The 17570-nt window shown below is 43.5% G+C and overlaps 1 protein-coding gene across 1 annotated transcript in view; it reads right to left on the reverse strand.

Moving 5' to 3' along the window:
• LOC116259530 (uncharacterized) overlaps nucleotides 1–8735 on the reverse strand; it is a 35612-nt gene extending 26877 nt beyond the window's left edge. Inside the window, exons 1-2 of the mRNA XM_031637390.1 lie at nucleotides 7517–8735; nucleotides 6748–7433 (exon numbers count right to left, since the gene is read on the reverse strand). Coding sequence (XP_031493250.1) covers nucleotides 6748–7433; nucleotides 7517–8735 — 1905 coding nt within the window. The remainder of the gene's footprint in view (nucleotides 1–6747; nucleotides 7434–7516) is intronic.
• Nucleotides 8736–17570: the final 8835 nt, after the last annotated feature.

The raw sequence follows: 17570 nt of genomic DNA on the forward strand, positions 1-17570 counted from the left end.
AGCAAGAAGAAGAAATATACAATACAATGCATAGAAAAATAAGGAAGAGAGGAAAGACGGAGCGACACAGTCACCCAGCCGTAGACGGACAGCGGCGCTTCAACCGAATGGCAAACTGGACATCCCCTTGCACAAGACGTGCCACAGAATCTGGCGAAGAGAAGGTGTCCCTGAAGACTCTGTTGTTGCGCTCTTTCCAAATGCGTCACCAAGCTGAAAAGAGCCACGGCCTCCAGACATGACCCCAGGAAGTAGTCACGTGGGGGAAGGACAAAAGAGGAAAAAAAGACGAATGGATGGTGGGTTTGGAAGACTACTAACAAGGGAAGGCCATGCAGAAGCAAGAACACTAGAGAAAAAAGGACACGAAATAAAAAGGTGGACCCGAGACTCAGTCGCGACAAGACATAGGGGACATTGGTTAGCCAAACTGATGCCAAGGTGTTGCAGGTGGTCAAAAGTGTTGATATGGCCAGTAAGAAGAAGCCAGATAAAAGCAATGGCACGGGGAGATGGGCCAGGAGACCAAAGGGACCGGGGTGGGAACGACGCGAGAGAATGACCAAAGGAGGCCAGGTAGCAAGAAGAAAAGGTGAACTCACAGGTAGGTGAAAGAGGCCAGGATGGGGACGTGGACGATGAGAGGTCAGCAAGGTGGAGAAAAAGAGGAAGGACAGAAAGCATGTCGCACCAAAAGTGAGAGAGGGAGATGTGAGAGATAGAACTATTCCAGACGGTAGGGGAAGGCAGGTCGAATTTGGAACTATAGGAGAATGTTTAGTTGCTAACCACCACCACCAAGAACACAGAGAAGACTTGCAAGCCCGACTAAGGTTGGTAACCCCATCACCCCCAAGAAGGCGCGGAAAGGCAACCACATCCCTGTTAAAATATAAATCCTTCACCAGCACGTTGAAGAGGAGTCTCTTAGGATTCCACCTCCTTGTAGAATGTGTTAAGATATTTAATGTCCTTGTAACATGTGAAGAGTCTCCTAGGATTCTATGTTGTAGTTAATATCCTTGTTATATGGGAAGTCTCCTAGGATTCTATGTTGTAGTTAATATCCTTGTAATATGTGAAGTCTCTTAGGTTTCTATGATGTAATTAATGTCCTTGGAGCTTGTGAAATCTCCTAGGATTCTACGATTGGAGACTCTTAGAATTCTGGAAATGAGATTATAAATAGAGGCCGTGCAAACCATTTTGGCTACGGCTTCTTCTCCTCAGTTTCTTCTTGTTTTCATTCTCTCTCCCTCTCTCTCTCTCTCTCTCTCTATCTCTATCTTCCTGCGTGAGTGCTGTTTCCTGGTTACAGATATTGGTGCTAGATTTCTATCATGGTATCAGAGAGCCAGGTTACGTTATCTCTACCAAACGAAATGCCCAAACAGGTCTGATCTGGTTAGAACTCTTTTCTCATCTTGTCTCTATCCTGAATTTACTTTTCTCTTGCGCAATTCTTGTTCCTTTTTCTTCTTGCTTACCCAAGGACACATCTTGTTATATCGTGTCTTCTTTCCTTCTCATCTTCTACCTATATACCATTCCTTTCTGCTGTCATGGAAAACCTTTTGCATTCTGGCATGTCCTCAAGTTTTCTTCCTCACCTTATTATCGAAAAACTCAATCATGAGAATTATCTGATCTGGAAAAGGCAAATCATGTCTTTCATAAGAAGTCAAGGCCTCTTTGGACATCTCGATGGTTCAACAAAGGCTCCACCAATATCCGTCTTACAGGAAAGAAAAAATGAGGCAGGAGAAGTTATTGCTGTTTATGAAGACAACAATCCTGAACATGCTATGTGGATGAGACATGATCAAAGTCTGGTTGCGTATATTTTGTCCACTTTATCTCAACAAGTGTTACTTTCAGTTTCTGATGATTGTACTGCAGAAGAATTATGGGAAACCCTTGCTGATACCTTTTCCCAAATATCAGAAGCTCGAATTATGTACTTAAAGAAAGAATTTCAGAATTTGAGCAAAGGTTCAACGTCTATCATGGATTATTTGGGGCGTATTAACGCCGTCGTAGACCAACTTGCTGCCTCAGGGAATAACATTTCTGATAAGGAAAAGGTGCAGCAAACCTTGAATGGACTTGGGCATGATTATCATGCTTTTATTACAGCTCTTGAGGTCCTTCCTGTTCTGCCTTCCTTCAACGAACTACAAGGTAAATTTCTCCAACATGAAATGAATATGAAAAGAGTCATTGAAAGGACTGATCAAGGGAACTCCCAAAATGTGTTGGCTATGAATGTAAAGTTTGGTAAGAGCCATGGGAACTCCAACCATGGTGGTCGTGGCATTCTACCAACACCACATAACCAAGGTATGTCTCCTTTGGATACTTCAAGAAAAATACCAATTTGTTTTCAGTGCAACAAGAAAGGACACATGAAGGCACAATGTTGGTTTAATCCTCAAAATAAAAACAAAGGGGGAAGACATGATTATAAACAAGGAGGACAAAGTTCTAAATCCACCGCTGAAGATATGCAACAGCTATTGATGACCGCATTCTCAAAGATGACTATAAAGCAAAATGAGCAGGGAGAATGGTTCTTGGATTCAGGTGCAGCTACCCATGTAACAGGAAATGCAGGTAAATTGACTAACTTATCCCCTCATTACGGTAGAAGTTGCATTATAACAGGTGATGGAAAATCTCATCCTATTACACATATTGGAAATGCACATATTCCATTGTCATCCTCGTCTCTATCACTATCTAATGTTGTTCTTGCTCCCAATATCAAAAAGAACATCATACCCATTTCTAAACTCATTGATGATACAAGCTCTTCTGTTGAATTCACACCTTCTTCTATCTATGTCAAGGACCTCCAAACGAAGAAAATGTTCGCTAGAGGGGAGCGTCAAGGGAATATGTACGTCCTCAAGGAATGTCTACCCAAGGATTCATCCACTTTTGATATAGGATTGAAGACATTTTTTCTTTCTCATAATGCGTCATCAGTGCCAAGTTCTTGCCATTTTCAATCAAAAGTAAGGGGCCCTAACCAATTTTTGGAGTTTGATTTGTGGCATAGTCGGCTAGGACACTGTGGTCGACATTTCATTGAAAAACTTGTCACAGATAGTCTCATTCCAAGATCAAGTTTACCTCTTACTTCAAGTGTCAAAAAATGTTCAAGTTGTGGACTTTGTAAGAGTCATGTTTTACCTTTCCATAATATAAATCAAAGGGCTTCCAAACCTTTTGAAACTATTTTTTCTGATGTATGGGGGTCAGCCCCTATTGATTCAATGTCTGGGTCAAGATATTATGTCTTATTCATTGACTCTTACTCACGTTTCTCCTGGATTTACTTCATGAAACACAAATCAGAAGTACCTCACATATTTCGAAACTTCAATGCCATGATTCAAACTAAATTTTCATCCAATGTGGTGCATTTTCAATGTGATGGAGGGGGAGAATATTTCTCGCTTGATTTTATTGAATTTCTACGTGAAAAAGGGATAACTAGACAAATTTTCTGCCCTTACACACTACAACAAAATGGTGTAGTTGAGCGGAAACATCGACATATAATTGAAAGCGCCATGAGCATGATGCATGATACTAATGTGTCCATTTTCTTGTGGACTAAAGCCTTCCATACTGCTGTATACATAATAAATTGTTTGCCTATAACACTCTTGATGTCTAAATCGCCATATTTTATACTCTTAGGCAAACAACCTGATTACAAGAACTTGAAGGTTTTTGGTTGTGTATGCTATGTTCACGTTGATGCTGCCTTGAGGAACAAGTTTCAAGACAAAGCTATTCAATGTAGATTCGTTGGATATGCTGATGAATATAAAGGTTTTCGATGCTATGATCCAACAACTAAACGTATCAAAACTTCAAGAAATGTCATTTTTGATGAACATAGTTTTGATAATACAAATGAAATGCCTATGACCATTGAATCTTATGATCTCTGGACCAGTACACAGTTATTCAATGCAGATCCTGTTATAGAAAATGATGTGCCTCAAAGTGAAGTTTCAGAGAGAGCAATACAACCATCAGATATGGCTCAAAGTGAAAATCAAGAAGATCCAACACAGTCATCAAGTCATCACGAAAACAATAATGAAGAACAGAGCAACAATGCACATCGGTATTCGGGTCTTATCTACAGTCGACGACTAAGGGACAGAGATGCTCAAAGTGAAGAAGACAACATGCCCCACCTTAGAAGATCCCAACGCATTCGTCATCCCATTCACAGGTGGGTTAGCTATGATTCTTTATTGCTTGATTTTCAGTTATTCATGGCAAAAGTTGGCAAGGAGGAAGAACCTACTTCATTTGATCAAGCATCAAAATCACATCATTGGAGAAAGGCTATGAAAGAAGAAATGGATGCCTTGCATGAATGTGGAACATGAGAGATCATTCCGAGGCCACACGAAAAGAACGTAGTGGGCTCCAAATGGGTATACAAAATTAAATACAAACCTGACGGCAGCATAGAAAGACACAAAGCAAGGTTAGTAGCAAAAGAGTTTACACAACAATATGGAGAAGATTATGATGAGACATTCAACCCTGTGATCAAAATGGGAACAATTCGCGTGATTATATCATTGGCAGTTGAATATGGATGGAGACTACATCAAATGGACGTGAAGAATGCTTTTCTTCATGGTGATTTAAGGGAGGAAGTATATATGGAACAACCTCCAGGATACACGAAAGGAGACTCTCATGCATGGGTTTGCAAACTAAGAAAATCTATTTATGGACTTAAACAGGCCTCACGTTCGTGGTTTGACAGTTTCTCTTGCAAGATTCAAGAATGTGGTTTTCGGAGATGTCCTCTAGATCACTCTCTTTTCATTTATCGAAAGGAAAACATATTTACTTTACTTCTTATATAATATTGTTATCACAGGCAATTCAGAAAAACACATAGAAGAAGCTAAAGTTTTGATGATGCAAAACTTCAAAATGAAAGAGCTTGGTGATTTACGATTCTTTCTTGGAGTGGAGATTGATAGGCACAATAATCGCCTCACATTAACACAACAGAAATACACGTTGGATCTGCTGAAAAAGTCAGGTATGTCTGATTGTAAGCCTGTTGGAACTCCTAGTGTTCTAAATCAAAGACTAAGTGCTCAAGATGGGGAGTTATATGAAGATCCTACGCAATATCGAAGTATTGTTGGGGCACTTCAATATCTTACATTTACTAGACCGGATATTATATATGCTGTGAATCAAGTATCTCAATTTATGCATGCACCTAGAGATACTCACATGGATGCTGTCAAAAGAATATTAAGATATCTTAAAGGGACAGCAGGAGATGGCTTAGTTTATGGTAAGAGTGAAAATATAACTACTGGACATCAACTTATGAAATTCACAGATGCAGATTGGGCTGGAGATCCCGATCAAAGAAAGTCCATTTCTGGTTTTTGTATTTTCATTGGACGTAATCTTGTGTCTTGGAGTTGTCGAAAGCAAAAGGCAGTAGCAAGATCCAGCACTGAAGCTGAATACAGATGCATGGCTGCAGGTACTGCTGAAGTTACATGGGTTAGACATTTGCTAGAAGACATTGAAGAAAAGATTAAAACATCAATGTTAATGTGCGATAATCAAAGCGCTATAAACATTGCCTTTAATCCCGTACAACATGGTCGAACAAAGCACATTGAGATTGATCAACACTTTGTTAGACAAAAGGTGGAAGACAAGGAGATTCAGCCTATTTATGTTCGTACAGATGAACAAGTTGCAGACTTATTTACAAAAGGATTAACAAAAGAACGATTCTGGTTTCTAAAAGGCAAGTTGTACATGGTGCAAAACCATGCACAACTTGAGGGAGGGTGTTAAAATATAAATCCTTCACCAGCACGTTGAAGAGGAGTCTCTTAGGATTCCACCTCCTTGTAGAATGTGTTAAGATATTTAATGTCCTTGTAACATGTGAAGAGTCTCCTAGGATTCTATGTTGTAGTTAATATCCTTGTTATATGGGAAGTCTCCTAGGATTCTATGTTGTAGTTAATATCCTTGTAATATGTGAAGTCTCTTAGGTTTCTATGATGTAATTAATGTCCTTGGAGCTTGTGAAATCTCCTAGGATTCTACGATTGGAGACTCTTAAAATTCTGAAAATGGGATTATAAATAGAGGCCGTGCAAACCATTTTGGCTACGGCTTCTTCTCCTCAGTTTCTTCTTGTTTTCATTCTCTCTCTCTCCCTCTCTCTCTATCTCTATCTTCCTACGTGAGTGCTGTTTTCTGATTACAGATATTGGTGCTAGATTTCTATCAATCCCAATGCACAAGGCGATCTGAAGGTCGATCATCATTCCAAATAAACTTACGAATAAGCTTATCAAACCTACACAAAACAGCCACATGAGGCCGAAAGACAGCCAAAGCATGAAGATGGACCGACGCAAGGCAGTGCTTAGCTAGAGTAATACGACTTGGGAGAGAAAACAGCTTTCCCTGCCAACACTGAAGGCGATCAGTAAGCTTCTGCTCTACTCCATTCCAAAAGGAGGGTGCAGGAGGCGACAACGTAATCTGAAGCCCCAAGTAGTCCATGGGCAGGCTAGTAGCCTTACACCCAGAGCAAGCTTCCGCGAGAAGTACCGTGGCCGGATCCGCGTGAATGAGGGAAATGTGACATTTGGCAGAATTGATAGAAAGACCCGAGATGAGCTCAAAAACCCGAAGGATGAGCCATGTTCTCACAATCTGTTGGCGGGATGCACTGCCGAACAAGAGAAAATCGACAACATACTGAAGGGTGGAGAAAGTCTGTAAGTGGGAGAGCGAATGAGCTGTGAGGAAGCCAACGACCGTTGCGTGATAGAAAAGCGCAGAAAAGCTCTCAGCAATCAAGTTGAAAAGCAAGGGCGATAAAGGGCAACCTTGATGGAGGCCACGCTCGAGACGGAAGAAATCGCCACACTTCCCATTGAAGGAGACCGCAAGCTGGGCCCTAGTGACAAGCGACATGATCCACTGTCTAAACGATGGACCAAACGCAAGACGAGTGAGGAGGTCAGAAAGGAACTCCCAACTAATCGAGTCAAAGGCCTTAGAGATGTCCAACTTAAGGATGAATGAAGGAAGCCGTAGACAGTGAAGGGAGTGAACAACCTCATTGGCTAGGACAACCGCGTCCTTTAGATGCCGACCCTTGACGAAAGCAACCTGGAAGGGGTTAATGATAGAAGGCATGACAGGCGCAAGCCGCAAAGAGAGCAACTTAGCAATAATCTTGTAAGGTGTGCCTAGGATGGAGATTGGGCGAAAGTGGCTGACGTCCGTAGGGTTAGGGCGCTTAGGCACCAAGACGCAGGTAGCTTGATTGAATTCCTTCAAGAAAACGGAATTGGAGGTGAACTCATCACAAAACGCAAGCACATCCGCGCCTACAAACCTCCCAAAACGTACGAAAAAAATCGACAGGGAAACTATCAATGTCGGGCGCCCTACCAGAGCCAAGGGCCCAGACTGCGTTCTTGATCTCTTGATGCAGGAAGGGCCGCTCGAGAGATCGCACAACAGACAGAGAGAGGGGAGAGGTGAAAATCCGGCAGCGTGGCACGGAAGTGAAGAGGTTTGGAGTAGAAATCCTGGAAATGAGTGCTCAGAGCCGGGAGGATGTCATCGCCAAGAAAAACCCTGCCCCCGATATTCATGGACTGGAGCAACGTCTGACGGCGCCTTTGAGAAGCGGCCAAGTGGAAGAATTTAGAGTTTTGGTCCCCATGCGCAAGCCAACCTAGCCTAGAGCGCTGCTGCCAGAGGATAGACTCCCTAATCCACCACTCCTGGGCAAGACACTGCAGACAAAGAAGACGAGAAGACTGATCCGCAGAAATATTGTCAGAGGCTTGAAGGGACAGGATCTCCGCATCCCAAACGGCCACCTCCGAAAATTTGCCGCTCCAGAAAATGCGCTTCCAGGTGAGGGCCTCCCTCCTGATGAAGTGCAACTTCTGCGAGAGCCTGAAAGCAGCCCACCTTCCATCGACTGCACGAGCCCACCAATTAGGGACAGTAGCCACAAAGGATTCATCTCGGAGCCACCAAAGCTCAAAACAGAATCTTGCGTGCCCAATATCAGCCCTACCCCGAATAAGGGAAATGAGCAGTGGAGCATGATCAGACAAGTGCCTCGGACCAAGAACCAAGGAGGACGAAGGAAAAGCAGAGAACAACTCAGGTGAGAGGAACATACGGTCCAACCTACGGAGGATTGGAGGGTTCCTATTGTTGGACCAAGTAAACGTACCATTAGTCGAAGGCACGTCAAAAAGACCGAACTCATCAACGAACGATCGAAAAGCAGACATAGTCGGGCCAAAAGTGACTGGGGAGTATGAGTCAGCAAGGCTAAGCAAATAGTTGAAGTCTCCTGCCAGCAGCCAAGGAGGTGAAGCTATAAGCTGGTGAACCTGATGTAGCTCATGCCACAGCTGTCCACGCAAAGCCCCAACGCAAGGGCCATAGACCGCAGTAACCAAGACCGGCCCATTTGGCCAGAGTCCACTGAGAGAAGCAGAGATAGAGTACCTACCGACATGCACAACAGCCCCCGCAAGGGGTGGAGACCAAGCCAGCAGGATGCCGCCAGCAGCTCCACAAGCTGGAAGGAACCCAAAGGACGGCTGACGCAACAAAGTATGAACACAAGCGTGAGAGATGATAAACAACTTGGTCTCAACCATGATTAGCACCGAAGGTCCGTGCTGACGGATCCAAGAAGAGAGATATCTATGCCGATAACGGGCACTGAGGCCCCGCACATTCCAACATGGAACCCTCATGGGTAAACCACATGAAGCGACGCACACCTGGCTACCCTGGTGGCACCAGGAGGGAGGATGGAGGCTGTGGAAGCCCCAACCCTACGCAATTCCCGCCGACCGGTGCCACAGTGGCAACAAAAGAGGAACGCAACAAATCAAGTTGCTCCGGCGAAAGAGAGACCTTAAGAGCGTCAAGCGCATCCGGGAGGGAGATGCCTAACTCAGCATCCAACAAGGGGGCAGCAGGTGGCAACCTATCGGGCGGGGAGTGACAAACCACTGGTCTAGTGGTGGGACCAGGCAACTTAACAGGGGATGACGAGGGGGAAGAGGTGGATGCAAACTCAGACCGCAGGGCGGGGGAAAAAGAGCCAACACAAGGGATGCGGGGGAGGGCAGGGCTAACAGGTGGGAGGGGCAGGTAGGCGGGGTTTTGAGGAGAGCCGCCACTGAGTCTAGGGAGCAGAATATGCAGGGAAGGCACGCCAGAGCTAAAGCTACTGCCAAAAAAAACAGAAGAAACCCAAAGCAGATAGGCAAAGGAGGAGGTCCTGGGTGTAAGGGGGGGGCATAGGGGGGCCAGTAACCAATGTAAAGAGCAACGTATAGGCAACAGGGGGAGAAAGGCTGATTGGGGGTGCCGAGACGCCAAAGGCCAAGACAACGCAGGCCGCAGTCGAACAAGAGCGAGAAACAACAGCAACCTCACGGGGGCGACCCCCTGTCGATGGGCGGGCAGTCGAAAGTGACGGTGCAGACGACCGGACGTCGCCAAGGCCAGACTGATCAGCAAACATCATCAGGTCGGGGCATCCCGAGGTGGACTTGCGTGAAGCCCCAGCTCGCAAAGCAGGAAAAGGAAAGGGCAAGTAGGGTACCTCAGGGGAGCGCGGTAGAGAGCAGGCTAGACTCCTATGTTGAGGAGAGGCTGGCGTCCACGGTGAGGGAAGCAAGGGCGGAAGCTGTGAAGGCGGTAGCTCTACCACCGAAGAGCACTGGTGCGGTGGATCACCTGGGCTGTAGATCTGCGGAACCTGTACTGAAAAAGGCAGACCCCGCATACCTGGACAAGTAGGCCCAGGCCAAGGAAGTCTGATAGAGCCAAAGAACAAATAGCTCTCATCCGAAGAGGGTGACCGCTGAACAACTGGCAGAGGAACCTGGCCCCAGAAGGAAGAAGTGACCGCTGCAAAACCATGCCGCCGAGCAAAAAGGCGACGATCATTCTGACAAGCAGGAAAACAGCATCGGGAACACCTGACGGCCTGGCGGCCGTTCAAGGAAGCACACCTCTGACACCACCACTGGCCCCATCTGACGCGGATAGAAGTGACAGACCAAAGAAGGTGACGAAGCCTGGAAGCACGCCGAGAAGAGGGGACACACCAAGGTGAGGGGGCTGGCCTACCAACGGAGACCACCTTAGGGAGCCGCGGCCGCAAGGAACAATCACCCATCTGCAAAAGGAGAAAACAACAATGCGCGGACGGGAGGAAAGCCTGGAGGAGTCTGCGAGCGTCTCTCAGCTGAAGTGAGCCGGCAAAAACACAATTGAAGATAGTAGACTGCCAACTGAAAGACAATGCCCTAGCCTGATGGACCCCCTCAGGCGAGCAAAGAAAACTGATCGCCGCACGACAAAGCAAGCGATTAAGAGGGAGGGGGTTACCCGGCCTGATACCACAAAGACTAGGACCCCCACCCCAAGCCCCTGGGGGCGGTCGCAAAGGTGGGGGAGGAGGAAGGGCTGCCATGACACCACCCACGTGCAAGAGTAAAACGGGCTACGCACCGAAAAAGGGCCTGTTTCTCATAGGCGATTCAACAAACAGGTACTGCGCAACTCGCTCTAGGCGTAGGGAGAGACGCCCCAAGCGATAGAGAGGGAAAAGGGATCTGCATTGCGCGGGGAGAGGAGCAGCGTTGGGTGGCAAGGGGGTGCGGGAGGACGCCGGTCTTGCTCGGGGAGAGGAGCTGCTCAGGGTGCCAAGGGGGGTGCGGGAGGAAGCCGCTCGGGTGTGTGGGAGGATGCCGGTCGGGTGCTGCTCAGAGCGCTGAATGGGCGGGAGGCGCCCGAATGACCCTGCTGAGGGCGAGCATGGTGGCGACGAGACAAGGGCGGCCTCGTCTGTCTCCCTTTTCTGGTGGCTTTGCTCCGCCTTCCCGCTTGCCCAACCTCACTCTGCGTGTGGACGAAAGACTGAGAGACAGAGAGAGCGAGAAGTTTCTGGAGAGTGGACAGGAAGATCGAGAGACAGAGAGACCGCTCTTGCTCCTCAATATCACACACGGGAAGATCGCTCGGGAGAGTGGATGCTGAGGAAGAGAAGCAGCTGAGATGGTTGTGTGCTGCGTAGACGAAGACCTACTACGAGCGAGAGCGGTGGACAGCGAGAGAAAGAGGAGAGAGAGAGAGATAGAGAGAGAGAGAGAGAAAGAGAGAGAGGAAATTGCATGATATTCCATAGTTGAAAACCTTAGTGTGCATGGTTGTGCACTAAGAAATGCAAACAAGTCAATACAATTCAAATAAGATCAACTACAGGAGGGCCTAAACAATGAATCAAACCCCCAAGGAGTTTGTTGGTCCTATGAATTGCTTGACCAAGCTAAAAAAGAGCATTAACTGATTAAATAGTATTTCAGAAAAATAATTATTTGATAGATTGATCAATACTCACACAAACAAGTTAACATGATATGTAGCAAGCACCTGAAACAATAGTGCACCTCGAGAATTATAATGTTATAACAAAAACAAGGACAATAGAAGCAATCTAGTGTAGAAAATAGAAATCTGCTGCTTTACCAGATCAGATTTTTCACTTCATTTTTCCTACATTCAACTTGAGTCAATAAAGATGAACTAACATTAGATGAGATATGGTTTCCAGTATGATGTTCTGGCTCAAAAAATGAACCAACAGATGACAAAGTGGCTCTCGACCTGTGTTACTGAAATACATGGAAGAACTATCAGAAACTTGTTAAGATCAACAAGACTTGCTTAGAAGGATTTGCTTAAGACATTCTCTCAAAGAATGGGCAAATTAGAATTATTAAGGGCCAAATACTCAAGAAGACAAATTGCATTATATTGAATCTGATTCAAGAACAACCCAAGCATAGAACATATCCCTATTTACCATCCGTTGTTAAACAAGGAAGAACCAATACCATGTTTAAAGAAATGGATGGCCCTGTAGAAAGTCTGAAGCACTTAAATGAGACTACAAACTTTAGTTTTCCATGGTTGTTCCTTTTACTGATAAAAGAATAATAACTTGGCAATTACAGCAGGGTTTAGTGTTGCTTTTGATCCTCTTGATGGCTCCAACATCATTGATACTGACTTCCTAGACGAAAGAAGATTTGGTGTGTGGCCTGGCGATAAATTGGGAGGCATTACTGGAAGTGACCAAATGGCTGATGCCATGGCAATATTATGGACCAAGGACAACTTATGTTCTTGCTCTGAAGGATATCCCTGGAACACTTGAATTTTTATTACTTGAAGGTACAAATCCACATAACAATTGCTAGTTCAGCTGCTTATGGTGTAGACATATAAATTGAGGTGAACGCTTGGGCTCATGAACACAGTTGGAACCTGCATTCTAGCAAAAATGGTTCACGGAAGAACAAACTTTTTCCTGTTATATTATCCTAAGTTGCTGGCTCAAAAGGTCTTACCGATAGTAAGTGATAATGTGGCTTTGCAGTTTTTTTCTTTTAAGCTTCGTGGAGCCTCTAATGTGATGGCCAGGCTTTCAAGAGAACAACTGGACAATGGAGTTATCTGCTCATCTATTGGAAACCATGCCCAAGGTGTTGCCTTGGCTGCACAGAAATTGAATTGTGATGCAGTGATTGTTATGCCTGTAACAACACCAGAAATCAAGGTTTTCTTTTTCCTACTTGGCATTATTCCTGGTGCCCATCTATTTTAAAAGTCTTACTAGTCCAAGAAAGGCATCCAATTATTTTACAAGGCAAGCCTTGATCCTGTGATGGAAGATCATCACCATAATCAAGGTTTTGTCCCTGGACGCTGCAACATGAATCACCTGGTTCGAAGAGTAAGCTTGAGGCAACACAACATAAATATTCCGTTCAACAATTGATCTTCACAATCAATTTTATCCATTTTATCCATCCCTTTTAAAGAGTTCTTTACACAAAATACTCCCTAACGTGGGCTTTGTCAATGTCTCTTACATGATCAAAGGGTGGTCATTGGCTGGTTCTAGAATGTTTCATTCTAGAGTTTCTCAATGCAATGATCTCCACATCAAAATATGCCCCTAACCTGTTGAAAACATAGAACAATGCCAAACCAAAGATTAGTTTTCATTTTACAGATATTAAAGAAGTTCCAGATAAGAAAACATAATTTTGAAGGTGGTCTTATATTTTAAAATGAATTTTTATGTGGTGAAATTTCTATAAAAAACAGAGAATAGCGGCTACAATTCCTACACTACTTTGAAAATGTAAAATAAAAAATTTTGTGTTTCCCCAAGAAAAATCTAGCTCTAAAAAAAGTGAAATAAACACTCAATCAAACCCAAAACCAAACACAAGTAGACTATTCTACTCTACCCCCACCTGTCTAATCTCTCCCTATCACACTCCGACCTTTTTTTAACCCACTAAGTTTTTTTTTTGTAACATGTAGAGGTGTGACAACACAACAATTAAAATGAACCTATGAAAAGCAAATTGATGGAATATTCCATTATGTATCAAAATCAGTTCATACAAAATGACTTCACATTTGTCAATGACATGCATGACAAAATAGATGTCTAAACAAAAAACAAGATATCAATGAGACAAAAGGTGATGTGTTGGCACGACTATAGACCCAAAATCTTCTCAATAGGATGTGAGCGGAACCATCTAATCAACCTGCTGCCTCTGGTCTACCAAAACCTGAAACAGATAAACAACAGAAGGCAGAGCCTTCCCAGTATGAAGACAAACCAGATAAATCTCTAACCTCTAAGGTAAGGGCTCAAATTTGGAATCATATAAAGAAACATAATCACTATGATATCATGATATGCACATGCAGTCACATAACTTGTTATGGTAGTCCTTTGCATATTCCATAATATGTAGGGATTGCTCAATAGCCACAATCAACACACTTATTAGTCAAATTCAATTCATGCACAATCACTTCATTCACATTTGTTTCATTTACATTCAATTTAGTGAATTGAAAACTCTTGTAGATGAAAAACATAGGTGTGTGCACACCACGGGTGGCCTATAGTCGAGAGACAATCTCTCATGGTAGCTCAAAATAATATAGATCTGTACATGTTGCAACAATATAGCAATCAACCATGGTGTGTAAATTCTAAGGAGAGTTGTTTAGTCCTCCCTAGGGCACCCAGGTTGGGAAGGTGGGAGCCCAAAGCTCCAAGCACTTCATATAATGGTATCTTGGGACTTGCACCACCTATGCTCCGAGCAAGCAAGACCAGTGGTGAGGGTGGAACGTATCCCAAATATAATGTCATAACTCACTAGCCTCCAATCAATTATTCTTTATGAATTTATGAGGGCACATTCATAATAAGATTAACTAGCACATGAGATCGACTCACTTCGACCCCAAATCGCCTCTTTAAGAATGTCATACATTCAATCAATACTCTTAGCTAGCTCAACGAGACTCAACAGATGATGTTGAGAGGGAGCAGGGCTTGTTGGCAATGTTGAAGGGCATGTGATGCAGGCTAGAGGTGTTTTAGGTTAGAATTTAGCTGAAACACCTAAATGAAGCTGAGTTGACGCGTCTAGGTTGGAAACTAGTTGAAACACATAGGTTGGAGTGAGTAACACCCAAATGGAGGGTCTGGTCTAACTTTCTGGCATCTAGATCAAGACCAAAGAAATCCTTTTTTTTTTTTGGACTCAAGCTGGTGATGCCTAAGCCAAAGAGGAGGACATTTGAGGCAGTATTTGCTGGAGAAGTGCACATCTCCAACTCTTGACACAAGCAGAGTGGCTGGATGTTCCAACTATAGGAGCTTCTTGCTGAAATCAATGGTGGCTTGGAGGGTTAGCATTTGAGGCAACTAAGCTCTCTTTCATAGACTCCCCCTGATCTTATGCACTCTCCCCCTCTCGTCTTTTTTTTCCCTTGCCCTCTGTTTCTCTGTTGTTGTCCCTCTCTCCCGTGTGTCTCCCTCAGCCGAACCCTCTGTCGTCCTCTCACCTACTCCCTCATTCTCGCCTAAACTCCCTCCCATGTACTCTCTCTTATGCACCTCCTTCAGCTAAGCCATCTCTCTGTCTTGGCTCTCCCTTTCAACTGGATGTTCTCTTCTCTCGTGAGACCTCTTTCTTGGTCTCTTTCTTGCTCAATCTCACTCTCTTTAGGGTTGTTTTGGATTTGGTAGTTGGAGGAAAACGTTGTTTCTGTCATACCACAAATAGGGGGTCTTGGTGGCGACGACAGTGGATAGTCTTTGGCTTTTGGTGATCGGTCGAGCATTTAGATTGGATGTTAGGGATCCTTATAGTAGTTGGGACTCTATAAAAAGGGTGAGTGAGGCCTAATCAAGCTTATTTTATCTAACATTTTCCTTAAGTACATGAATAATTATTGTTTAAGCATGTTAGATTCAAGATTAGATGATGTAGGGTGCACGATAGATATTTTATTACATTGGAGAAAGTTTAAAACTTTTTGGAGTGGCATTAACTCATGCATTTTATTGAATTTTGCGATGCTTGAATGTTGGGTCGCATGTGAAATTACAATTTTAAGGGATGAAAGAACATGTAAATTATTAGGGGTTCGAACATTTACTAAGGTGTGATAATAATTCTCGTTTCATGTGGATTTGATTAATTTTACACTCTTACTAGTGAGATAAAGTTGTTGTCATCGAATTGATGAATGAGAACCATGATTGCCGGGATGATGCCTCAAGTAAGAAAGCAAGCTGGAAAACATACTACCAATAGGTTGAATCGAGGGCTTGGAGTTTAAATTGATCGGTCATAACCTCAAAAAGTTGGTAAAAACTTGTTGGAGGGTTCTACGGCTGATTTTACCTTTTGGTACCCTCTTGAGATGGTAACCGCGATTCGATGGTTCTATTTCTTACATAAATAGATTTTAGAGCAAAGTAGATAGAAAAATTTATCGCTTTGAATTTTCATAGGTGGGCCGGGTACATCGAGCAAATCCTAAGTGGTAGAATCTAGAGCTCGAGGTTGTTTTAGGTATTTATGGAGTCAAATGACAGGTATGGCAGCATTTCAGGCAAATCCCTACCTATGGCCAAATATGGAGTGTGTGTTATATTCCCAAGTATAGGATTTCTTCAGGATCATTGGATCCTATGACCGTGTTTTGTTTGAATGCATGCTAGGAATTATAATTGCTTATGATAGATTAGGCAGGGTATCGAGTCGAGTATCTCTCCACATCGATTGTGTATGAATGAGCATCCTAGTATGATATTTGCATATGACAGCTACGAATCAATCACAGATCGAGACTACTCTTTATGGTTCAGTTAACTTTTCGTATGAAGTGATTGTTATTGGGCAGTGATTTGACTGAATGGGCCTAATGGTAGAAGTGCCCCATAAAGTCCTCTAGCTCAAACAACAACAATTCCTACTTCAAAAAAAAAAATCAAAAGGGAAGGCGCCATAGTTCAGCTGGTGTTGACACTATAAGCAGATGTCTGATCTGGTCTTTCGTTCACTCATGGTAATCCATTTACTTATAATATTTATTTTGATCCATTACATGATTGTTCAAATCTGTTTGAGTCTTTGTCGTTGTCAAACTCGAGCTAGCTATCGATTTTTACTAGTTACTGATCTGGGAAACATTTGCCAAAGCAACCGTGTTAATCCCCATCCATGGCTCAACTAACAACCATTTCGGTAGTGCTGTCACTGCCCCCAATTGCACCGAATTTGCAGGTCCAAATGACCCTATCCCTGGCCTGCCAACACTTGAACTATCAAAATTGTTTTTGCTATAGCAGCTTCAGATTGCTCCATGACCACCTAGATGGTCCTAACTGATGGCGGCTAGGTTTCTCTTCAATTGGATGGAACCAAGTTGTATAATATTTTGAGCCATATCACTATTGGCTCACTGGTTCCAATCTGTAGGAGCCAGCATTGAGCATGCTACCATCTGCCACATTCCTATCACCATAATTCTCATTTAAATATGAAATGATTATTTCAAGATAATAAAAAATTTTGTTTAGTCATGGTCCATCTAAATGCTGCCATCTTGCATTCCACCAATGCTTATTAATCTATACCAAAACCAATAACATTGAGGCAAAAAAATGATTGATCAGATCATATAAAACTCCACTTCCAAACCAGCAACTTCCCTTGCCATCTTCGAACCTAAACCCACAGTCACGTCGCCCCTAAGTCATGGTTTTCTCTGTCCGCAATGACAGCCAAATTTCATATGAAATCAGACGCGATGGTCTCAGCCATTGATGAGTTTGCTTTGTTCCCTTTTGTCATAACAAGGTAAGTAGTCCATGCGGCTTCATTTTGCTGATTTGTAAATATTTGAATGAGAGAGACAAAGTATCGGCTGGGGTTTCTTATTCAATTAATTTAAAAGTTGGGAATAATGTCTAGCTGGAATATCACACAAAGTTGTACATGTTAAAACACATATGCATGCATTCCCATGATACTTACAATTCTCCAAAACGAATGTCTGTTTTGAAAAAACCAGAA

Source organism: Nymphaea colorata, chromosome 8, assembly GCF_008831285.2.
Source record: "Nymphaea colorata isolate Beijing-Zhang1983 chromosome 8, ASM883128v2, whole genome shotgun sequence".
NCBI classification, from domain to species: domain Eukaryota; kingdom Viridiplantae; phylum Streptophyta; class Magnoliopsida; order Nymphaeales; family Nymphaeaceae; genus Nymphaea; species Nymphaea colorata.